The 10,885-nt window shown below is 36.5% G+C and overlaps 3 protein-coding genes across 3 annotated transcripts; 2 read left to right on the top strand and 1 right to left on the bottom strand.

Annotated features, from left to right (window-relative positions):
• Window positions 1-2,338: 2,338 nt before the first annotated feature.
• Window positions 2,339-3,094, bottom strand: LOC109136370 (uncharacterized mitochondrial protein AtMg00810-like). Its single transcript, XM_048640214.1, has 3 exons — window positions 2,882-3,094; window positions 2,539-2,799; window positions 2,339-2,425 (listed from the first exon to the last, which is right to left on the bottom strand). Exons 1-3 carry the CDS (start codon window positions 3,092-3,094, stop codon window positions 2,339-2,341), a joined length of 561 nt encoding a protein of 186 aa, XP_048496171.1.
• A 3,006-nt stretch (window positions 3,095-6,100) lies between these two features.
• LOC104908338 (uncharacterized) lies at window positions 6,101-8,754 on the top strand. Its single transcript, XM_048641031.2, has 5 exons — window positions 6,101-6,371; window positions 7,556-7,759; window positions 7,993-8,270; window positions 8,446-8,572; window positions 8,683-8,754. Exons 2-5 carry the CDS (start codon window positions 7,568-7,570, stop codon window positions 8,752-8,754), a joined length of 669 nt encoding a protein of 222 aa, XP_048496988.2. The 5' UTR covers window positions 6,101-6,371; window positions 7,556-7,567.
• A 9-nt stretch (window positions 8,755-8,763) lies between these two features.
• On the top strand, window positions 8,764-10,885 carry LOC130590887 (uncharacterized). Its single transcript, XM_057393574.1, has 3 exons — window positions 8,764-8,961; window positions 9,757-9,858; window positions 10,302-10,885. Exons 1-3 carry the CDS (start codon window positions 8,827-8,829, stop codon window positions 10,380-10,382), a joined length of 318 nt encoding a protein of 105 aa, XP_057249557.1. The 5' UTR covers window positions 8,764-8,826; the 3' UTR covers window positions 10,383-10,885.

Here is a 10,885-nt window from a genome sequence, read left to right as displayed (position 1 = left end):
AATAAGAATAATCGAACAGAAAGGTTCAGATCAAATCAAATCAAAACAAAAAAGTTCAGATCAGACCAGATCATAAAAATTCATATCAGATCAGTCCAGATCAGAAAAGTTCAGATCAGATCAGACAGATCAGAAAAGTTCATATGAGAAAAGATCAGACCAAACTAGAACAGATTAGAAAAATTCAGATCAAACCAGACGAATTGAAAAGAACATAGCCGTAGTTTCATACAGTCACCAGGTAACCTTATTATGCCCATAAAAGTAACCTCAAATCAATATATATGTAAAATCAACGAATTAAAAAAAGAGTAATCTCATTTGTTCTTTCAAGTAACCCTGTTATTTTGTTTTGGTTATTAGAAGAGTAATTCTACTAGTTAATAAAAGTAACCCCATTTTGCCATTAGAATAACCTCATTTTTCTATTAGAATAACCTCATATATCGCGATTAGATCATTTAATTGTCGTTGTAACTCCTAATAATTGATTAATTATCTTATATTTGAAGTGGCCACATAGAGAAGTTAATGAGAATATGAGATGCATAATTTATTTATTTTTTGGCTTTTTACACTCTAATCTGAATAGCAAGTGAAACTTCTATGAAGGACCACTTGCTATTTTAAGGAAAAACTCTAAATAGGTTTTTACAAGGACGTTACAACTACCTACTATATTTTTAAATTTATTTATTTTTTGTAGGCAGTGCACTACTAAACTGAAATCTAGTACAAGTATTTTGGAAGCAGTTTAATAGCAAGGTTTATGGAGAGCTACGGAGATGGTAAGGAGAATCCTCATCTTTAATATTTTCTTATTGGGGTTTTTTTCCGCAACTTTAAAGTTGTGAAATTCAAAAATCATTATTAGATCAAGCTTTGCTTAGTAAAATCACCTACATTCTATTGACTACTTTATTATTTATTAATCACTACATGCAGGTAGGAAAGTCGGATGTGCAAAGATCAGGACCGAACCTGAATTTGAACTGAATAAGATCAAATTTTCAGGAACTTCTGCACTCCGCGTAAAACATTGATTTCGAGTTCTCGATTCAGACCAAAAACCTCGAATTTTTTTGTTTTTTTTTAAAAAAAAATTATCGCATTGTTGACTTATTCCTTTCCCATCCCTAAATTTAAATTTAAGTCATTTCTTCAAGACTCTATTCTTTTGGACTTATTTTTAGTTGAGTTCAATTCATTTCACTTCAGTTTGTTTCTGTTTAGTTCAGTTAAATTTTCATTTAATTCAGTTAATTTCAATTCAATTCAATTAATTTAAGTTAAATTCAAATTCAAATTCTCTTAATTTAAAATAACGGTGCCTAACTTTAATAGTATGTTTTTGTTCAGTACACTATCTAAAATTTGACAAAATACTTTTATGTCTATAGTACAACATTCTTAATCCTACTGACCTTGAGACCAGTGATGAGCTTCATTCCACTAAGATTATCCATTGAATTTACATTTTGTCTTAAGCAAAAATTCTCACTCTCTTAGAACTTAGAAGTATATTTTTGCCTTAATTCAGTGAATAGAGTATAAACTATAACAATTGTATAGTTCATATGATTATGGTATGAGGTAGGGATTTAGGATACTAGGCGACTCGCAAACTATTCGAGCTCGGCTTAATATTTTCTACAGTTGAGCATAGCAAAGTTCGATTCAAAAAGTGAGCATGCTCGAAATATGTTTTAGCTATATTATTTTTCATATTATAGGAAGTAAATGAAAAGTTATATTTAATTTTTGCACAATACTTGTGAAAAAACTTAAATTGCGTAGTTTAAACCTATTTATAGAATAGATGTAATATAGTTTTTAACTCAATTCAGTTTTAAGGTATATTGAACTAGAAGATTTAAGCCCGAAACAGGTCGATACTCGGTCCAATTCGAGTAAAATTGTAACGAACTGAGCCTAGTAACCTCATGCTAGGTCTCGGTTAGGCTCGTTAAAACCCCTAGTTTTGGATAAGCAAAAACCCATACTTAGTGTTTGTTTAATAAATTGGATAGATTTAAAACTCATACCTCAAACCCATATGGTATATATGGGATTAGAAATCCAAGGGGGGAGGTGGGTATGGCACATACCAATACTTCTAGGTATCAAATAAAAGAATTTTTTTTATTCCCAAATAAAACCAAACATATGCTATTAGGTATTGCTAGATTTAGGAAAACTCCTCAACTGAAGTGATTACCATCGATCAATATTTATAGCGATACATCCAAAGATAGTCCTATTATGATTAGGAAACCAATCCAGAGTAAAATTTTAGGAACAAAATATATCTTAATTATATTTGTAGTCTATCGCACCCTCACAGCCGGAGTTGGAGGAGGGCGAACACTGAGATTGGACTTGAACTCCAAGAATTACTGTCGTGGAAGACCTTTAGTGAAAATGTCTGCAAACTGATATTTGGTAGGAACATGCAACATACGTAAAATGAATATCAATCTCAACATGGTTGGTGCATTGTTGTTGTACTGGGTTTCTAGATATATAAATAACACTGACATTATCACAATAAAAAATAGTAGCTTGTCGGAGAGGACAGTGTAACTCCAGAAGAAGATTGCATAACCAACAAGCTTCCTCGACAACATTTGCGACGCTTCGATATTCTGCCTCAACACTTGATCTAGAAAGAGTAGTAGGCTGACGCTTAGACTGCCTAGAAATCAAGTTATCACTGAGAAAACAACAATAACCAGAAGTGGAACGACTAATGTCACCTGAGTCTCCCCAATCAACATCAGTATAAGTGATCAAACGCAACTAAGTAGTAGGATATAAATGTAATTCATGATCAATGCGCATTATAATGAGTTTTTCGCGGATCCTGCATAAAAAGGCATACCTGCTCTACTACATAAGCAATATCTGGATGAGTAAAAGTGAGGTACTGCAAAGCACCTGCTAAAGTGCAATAATGAGTCGGATCTGCCACAGGAGGACCTGAATCCGCACTAAGCTTTGAGTTAGTGTCAACATGAATTGTTGCAGGCTTACAAGTCCTCATACCTGCACGCTCCAATGTTTCCTGTGCATATTTCTTATGAGAAAGAAGCATGCATATAAGATGGTGTACGAGTAACAGAGATTCCTGAAAAATAACTGAGTGGTCCCAAATCAGACATAGAAAATTCAGACTTCAAGTGAACAATAATATGGTCCCGCAAAGCATCAGAAGAGGTGCACAAAATAATATCATCAACATATAGAAGAAGATAAGCCAAATCATTACCCCGATGAAAAGTGAATAACGAGTTGTCACGGTGAGTAACAACAAATCCCATCTGAATAAGAGAATGCACAAAGCGTCGAAATCTCTTGAAAAAGTTCTGTCAATTTGTCCCAAAGAGCTTGTGCAGAATCCCCACGACAAAGAACAAATTGTAATAGATCAGAGAAAATAGTACCATAAATCCACTGTTTAACAATGAAATCAAGACGGGCCCACATGTCGTCAAAAACATCCAATGGACGCTTATGGGTGGAACTTATATGATCTATAACATTAAAGGCATGAGCATGACACTCAAACAACTCAACCCGATTTGAATATTGTACCTTCTCACGATCCAAAATTAAATGGATGACATTTTTAATATTGGTGACGCATAGGGTAAGATGGTATTCATTGAAGTTGGTTTTGATGAGGGAGAGTTAGGGGGGGACTCTTGGTTTTCGGGCGCCATTAGGGGTTGAAAAATAGGAACGACGCACGGTGACTAAGGGCGGTAGAAGCGGGAGTGCGACGTGATCAGGGAGAAAAAGAAAATGTTTAAAAGTTGTAGGTAACCTAAAGGTGTAATACCATATTAGATTTGGGAAAACTCTTCAACTGGAACGATTATCATTGATCAATATTATAGTGATACATCCTAGAATAGTCTTATTATGATTAGAAAGCCTAACCAGAGAAGAATTCTAGGAACAAAATATATCATAATTATGTTTAATTTGTATTATATCAGGTATCAAGTTTCAATAACTGTATATATCAAATTGATTTCATTCCCAATTCCAAACTCATACCATTATATGAACCAAACGCCCAAAACATGCATCTCTTTCTTTCCTCCTCCCAAGTTGTTGGTGGACTGGAGCTACTTTACCATAAACTTATATATTTTTTAACCAAAAAGTTCGGGTAAAAGGGGAAAAAAAAAGGAAGACTCTTGCTCTTCTACTCCTATTTTACTATTTTCCATTTGACCTTTTCCCTCTATTATTGTTTCTGCATATATCTGGTCTTGGTGATGACATTTTGTAGCACATTGTCGTGTACTCGTATCTCTGCATGCTTCTGTTGTATAACAAAAAAGTGATTAAGATAGAAAAAAAGTTAAAGAACATGTGGAAACTGGAAACGAAGGTCCGAATACATACCTCAAAAGCAATTCTTAAATGAAGTATAAAAAAACCTTCTTAATAGGAAGATACTGTCAGATAAGCCTATTATATAATGAAATAGATTTCTTATTGTAATTATTGATTTACAACGATTTAAATATACACTACTAATGTTTAGGATAAGAAATAGTAATTGATTCTAAACATACTACCTAGATTACCCGATCTAAAATGATTCAATTTATACTCGAATAAAGTAATCATAACTTACCTTTATAATTGATACAACTAAAGTCCGGCAAATAAACTATATTGCATAACCTGATATCACTTAGTTAGTTAGCTCAACCAAATTCAGAATAGATTAACTCATCACTCGTAAAAATACGAAGTACAATGAGACTAATATAAATTAACCTAATCATGGTCAAAGAATCAAATTGTATCAAAATACTTTTGTTTTGAAGATTGATCAAATGGCGTATGTTTAGAAGAAGGTTGATTAGAATGTCATATCTTGAAAGTATCACGCGACTAGGTGAGGCGGGTCCGTGAATTGGCTACCTGGAGACGGTTAAATAGTAGCTTTTCCTTTCCTATTTAATTTGTACTCTTTCTTTGATGTAAAAAAAAAAATTCAAACTATAATCCTCCAAATATTACGCCGCAAAACCCTAAGCCTCTCTCTTCTCTCTCTACCCTAACCACAAAACCCTAGCCACAAAACCCCGCCGCAGCAGGCTCGCTGGTGGCCGCACGTCGCCGGCGAGCCTGCTGCTTGTCTTTTTCGTGTTCGTCGGTTAGTGGCTTCGTTGGCTTTCCCTTCGTCGCCGGTTTTTTGTTCGGTTTTGGGCTTCTCTGTTCACAGGTCAGGTCGGTCGCGCCGTGTGTAGCTTCATGTCGCCGCCAGTTCGGGTCTTCCGCCTCCCCCTCCCCAGTCGCGTCAGTCAGGTCTCCTTCCCCTTCCCTTGTTTTTCGTTTGTTGGGTTAGTGTTTGTTCTTTGTTTCCGCCGCTAATGTTAGCGGTTAGTGTCGTTATTTTAGTTTTGTTGTGGCTCTTAATCCTGGTTTTCCCTGTTCCTTCGTCGGGCTTCCCTTCTCCCTCCCCTATTTAGTTAGTCGGGCCTCCCTCCCCGTTCCCCTCCTAAGTCGAATGGTTTAGTTGTGTAATCACCCCATCCCCTGTTCGAGGTTTTCGTCGAATTCCTTATTCCTTGTTGTGGGTCAGTTTTGTTTGGGCATCCCCTTCCCTCACCCCCGGTTATTGGGCTTCCCTCTCCCCTTCCCCCCTTGCTAGGTTATTTATCAGTTTGGTGGTTCTACCACTACAAAAAAAAGCTTATATAGCGACGGAATATTAGAGACGGACACCTATCCGTTTCTAAAATAGAAACGGAAATTTTACAATCGGTTGCTAAAATAATTTAGAGACGGATAATTAAGAGCCGTCTCTAATTTAGAGACGGATATTCTATTCCGTCTCTAAATTAGAGACGGAATTAAAAACCCGTCTCTAATTTAGAGACGGATATTCCATTCCGTCTCTGAATTAGAGACGGAATTAAAATTCCGTCTCTAAGTTAGAGACGGAATTAAAATTCCGTCTCTAAATTAGAGACGGATATTCGATTCCGTCTCTAATTTAGAGACGGAACTTTACATTCCGTAGCTGGTTTGTTTTTGCCAATTAATCCAAATATTGTGGCAAAAGATTAAAAAAAGCAAACATCTAAAAAAATCACACCTTATTTCCAAAGGTCCTCACTACTGCTTTGTTAGTTTTCCCTCTGTCTTTCTTGCTCAAACCCTAGAGTGCGAAGATTGGGAAGCTCCGGCGAGGGACGCCACACCGGTGGGTGGTCGATTCTTTGGTGCCGCATGTTCCAAATTTTCCCTCTGTAGTTGCTACTGATCTGATTTATGCCTTCCTTGCTCGAGCTGCCGTGTTTTGTTCTTGTTGTTCTGCTGCGTTGATATCGTAGACCTATTTGGTGAGTCCAGCATTACCCCATTTCTTTTTACTGTTAATGTCCATGCCTGTGATGAAGGTGAATTTTGTAAAGTTTCAATCTTGAATTGCAAGATTTAAAGTTCTAATTATTGAATTGGAAGATTTAAAGTTATAATCTTTGCTTAAGAATATGATTCTTCAAAACTCAAAACTCAAAATTTTCTTATCTTCGACTTGTAAGCTTTATCTCTAGTTTAATCAATTGGATTTGCAAAGGATTTTTGATTAGTAAACAGAAGGGTTTTTCTTTTTTTTCCTTCTCTTATATGTTATGTGTTTATAATTGGGTGGTTTTGTTAATTTTACTCGAATGTTATGTCTTTATTTGGGACTGTTTTGATGCAGTTTAGTGCAAGGTTTTGGTGTGGTTTGGGGCGGTTTTTGTGCTGTTTTTGGGGAAGTTTTGGTGCTGTTTCAGGGATGTTTTGCTGCTGTTTTTGGCTGTCATTGGGGCTGGTTTGGGGCTGCTGGTTGGGCTAGTAGGGGTGTTGTTTGGGGCTGTTTGGGTGCTGTTGGGCTGCTGTTTAGAGCTGTTTGGGGTGCTGTTGGGGCTGTTTTCGGTGCTGTTGGGGCTGCTGTTTAGAGCTGTTTGGGGTGCAGTTTAGAGCTGTTTGGGTGCTGTTGGGGCTGCTTTGGGTGCTGTCTGGGGCTGCTTAGGTGTGCTGTTTGGGGTGCTGTTTAGGCTGTTGTTTGGGGTGTTGTTTGGCTGTTTGGGTGATATAATCGCTGCATGTTGATGCTGATTTGGGTGATATAGGACTGCTGCAGTTTTATATTATGGGGGTATCGTAGTTAAGCTATTGTAATTATGTTGTGCGTGTAAGTGAAGGTGGGTTGGTAAGTTGTTTGCTTTGAGTGTTAAAGACCCCTTGTGCATGTAATGGTTATCTTTTTATGGTTTTATTTTCATGTGTTAAGACAATATTTTGGTTTTATTTTCATGTGTTAAGATAATATTTTGGTTTTATTTTCATGTTCTATGACAATGCATTTTTGCAACTTTTAGCTCACATAATATACTTTTTTTTTATGTTAGAGTGCGTTAACCAATTAAATAGTCCATGTTAACCAACTTTAACATTAAACCTAGAGGTACTATTGACGCTCCTTTAGATGAAATGGCATTTCAAGAAATGACCACTGAAAACCCTCCATTACTTTCAGAAGTTAGGCAAGATGATGGTGATGACGATTTGCATTGGGATTCACTTGAGTATGAAATCCTTAATGAAGAGGAAGAAGAAGAATTGGAGGAAGAGGAAGAGGAAGAGGAAGAGGAAGAGGAAGAAGAAGAGGAAGAGGCAGAAGACTATGATGATGATGAGGAAGAGGAAGAAGACCATGATGATGATGGTGATGATAGTGCTGGTAACGAAAATGAAGATGGTGACAATGATGATTGTAATGCAATGATTTAATGTTTAATGATGTAATTTGATCACATTTTATGAAATTTAGTAATCCTTGTTTTATTTGTAGGGATTATTAAGATCTACTATATGCAAATGTCATTTTTATTAGCATATGTTTTAAGTTTAGACATAAATTGATTTTATTAATCACTGTTATGTGCGATTGTGTATATATTATCTCATATGCAGATGACTTATAGGTGTCGAGGTGGTTTAAATGGGAGAGGTCCCATTGTTCGAGGACCCCGCAAAGTTGTTGAAACACGTGACTTTACAGAATCGCATGCAACAGAAAACGCACTAGAAAATGCAACAACAGAAATAGAACACGCAAGAAATCAGCAAAGTGAGACTCATATTAGGAGTGATGAACAGCTTACCAATGGGGATCTTGATAGAGGCATAACTGTATCAGATGACAGGGGTAATCCTCAGGCGAAATTAGTTTTGGACCCTGATAAATTATGGTAAGTTTGCATATCTTTTAACTTAAAGTTATTTCAGCTTGTTTTCGGTTATATCCTAGCTTTTACTTATTGTTATCTAAACTTAAATCTTCTAAGTTATGTGGCCTAATTTATGTTCAAGCTTTAGTTTGCTTCTAAAATTACATTATGCATTGTAATTTTCTGCTTTCTACAGGTTTGTCCATCGTGATGTAGTTGATGTAGTAGCGGAGACATCGTATAAGACATACTTCAAGGGACCTTACTACAATTGGGGTATGACTCCACGAGAAGTCAAGGAAAGATGGTGGAATGCTTTCAAGGTTAGGGAAAGAAAGACTATAATACTTCATGCAATAATTTTTTATTTTTATGTGTATGGTGAGACTCATTATTTTGCTACTTTGCTCGAATTATGTATGGTCTTTTTTAGCAAGAGTTCTCTTGGGATCCATCGGTAGCTTCACTGGTAAAGAAGGAATGGCAATCAAAATGTGCGCCTTAGTGTATAGTGTCAAAGGTTTGCTCAGATCCAACATATAGTGCTACTTGGTGTGCTCCCAGTTTAAGAGAACGTATGAAAGAAATGAGAGAAAAAGATGATGATTTCATAAGAAGAAACCAATGTTCTAAAAACAGATTGAGCAATGAAAATCAAAAGGTTCACCATCGTCAAGGTTCCATTTCGACTGAGGAAGTGAAGCTCAAACTGGTATATTTGCTTTTATTATGCGTAATTTGCTGCTATTATAGGGTTGTTTTGTTGCTTTATTTGGTGCTGTTTTAGGGGCTATTTTGCTATTATTTTGGAGTTTTTGCTGTTTTTGGCTGTCATTGGGGCTGGTTTTGGACTGCCATGTCCTCTTATTTGGTGTTGTTTTAGAGGCTATTTTGCTATTTTGGTGATGTTTTTACTGCTTTTTTGGCTGTCATTGGAGCTGGTTGGGGTTAGGTAGGGTGCTGTTTGGGGGCTATTTTAGGTGCTGTTGGGGCTATTTTAGGTGCTATTTGGGGCTCTGCTGCTGTTTGGGTCTTTGTTGCTGCTGTTTGGGGCAATTTTGGGTGCTGTTTTGGGCTGCTATTTGGGGTATTATGGTCTACTGGTTGGGGCTAGTGAGGGTGCTGTTTGGGGCTTTTTTGGGTGTTGTTTGGGGCTTTTTTGGGTGCTGTTGGGGCTTTTTTGGGTGCTGTTTGGGGGTGCTGTTTGCAAGCTGTTTTGGGCTGCTGTATGGGCTATTATGGGCTACTGGTTGGGGCTAGCGAGGGTGCTGTTTGGGGCTTTTTTTTGGTGCTGTTGGGGCTTTTTTGGGTGCTGCTTGGGGCTGTTGTTGGGGCTGCTGTTTGGGTGTTGTTGTTGGTTTGGATGATTAGTTTAGCTTATTTGCCTAATTCTTCAAATATATACATGTAACTTAGCTAACAAAACTAAGTTAATCTTATTTGCTTTATTGTTTGCCTGAGTTGATATTTGTAACACTTTCCTCTTTTCTTTCCAACAAATATATAGGAGAAGAAACTTAAGCGTACACCCACAGCAGCTGAGCTATATTACAATGGTCATGCTGATAATGATGGTCAATTTGTAAACACTAAGGCAGAAAAAGTGTGGGTAAGCGTCATTTTTGGTTATTCACACTTAGCGATCTTGTATTTGTTTTTTTTTTTAAATGGTAACACTAATCTGAGGTTATGATGGACATTATTCTATTTTCAAACATGTAAGTGGGTGTATCTTGAAGTGATCAAAGGAGTTATGATTTGTGATGGTATATTTGGGAGAAGCAAAATTGGTTTATCTTGTTGTTGTTGGTTGTTGTGTGTTGGTATAATTGTTTATATTGATTTTGGGGTCATGTATGAGTCACTTACAGGTTAAATTATTACCATATAATTGGGATTTCATTGTATATATAGGGTTATGCTGGCGAAATTTGTGCAAAAACAGCAGCAAAAATATAGATACTATTATATTTTTTACTATTGCTTTTTTTTTGTGTGTTTTATGGCTATTGTATCTTTTGTTTAATAGATGACATTAACTATATATTACAGAATGAATTTGAGAAGAAGAAATCTGCCAACCTCGAATGTGACAGTGAGACGCAAAAGACTGAGGATGAATTGTTTTTTTGAGGCTGTGGCGGGTGGAATGAAAAGGTAGAATATTTGGTTTGGGTGCAGCTGCTCACTCATATTACGAAAGACCTACATTTGAAGAAAGGCACGATAAGAAGTCACGGAGAGACTACATTAAGAGCTTGGAGACTCAAGTTGTTGAACTTGCTGCACAAAATGACGAACAAAAGAAAGAACTAGATGTAACAAAGGAAGGGCTTGTTGAAACCCAAAAGGCGTTGGTTGAAACTCAAAAAACGCTATCCGAAACCACTGAAACTTTCATGACTTTCAAACAACAAGTGGAGATGTTTATGCAAACTAACGCTCCTCGCCCTTGACACTATGGTTAGCATAAGATTTTTGTATAGGCTTTCAAAGTATCCAATGATTTTGTTTGATACATGCTTCTAGTATAGGCCTTAACATAGTGATTTTTGCATATATCTTAAGTGGCCTTTTTTGTATATCGTTATAAGTTCCTACTTATTTTGTACTTCATATATAAATGACTACTATTA

This window comes from Beta vulgaris, chromosome 3 (assembly GCF_026745355.1).
Source record: "Beta vulgaris subsp. vulgaris cultivar EL10 chromosome 3, EL10.2, whole genome shotgun sequence".
Taxonomy (NCBI): domain Eukaryota; kingdom Viridiplantae; phylum Streptophyta; class Magnoliopsida; order Caryophyllales; family Amaranthaceae; genus Beta; species Beta vulgaris.
The sequence above is the reverse complement of the archived record's forward strand: the minus strand, read 5'-3'. Positions and strand labels throughout refer to the sequence as shown.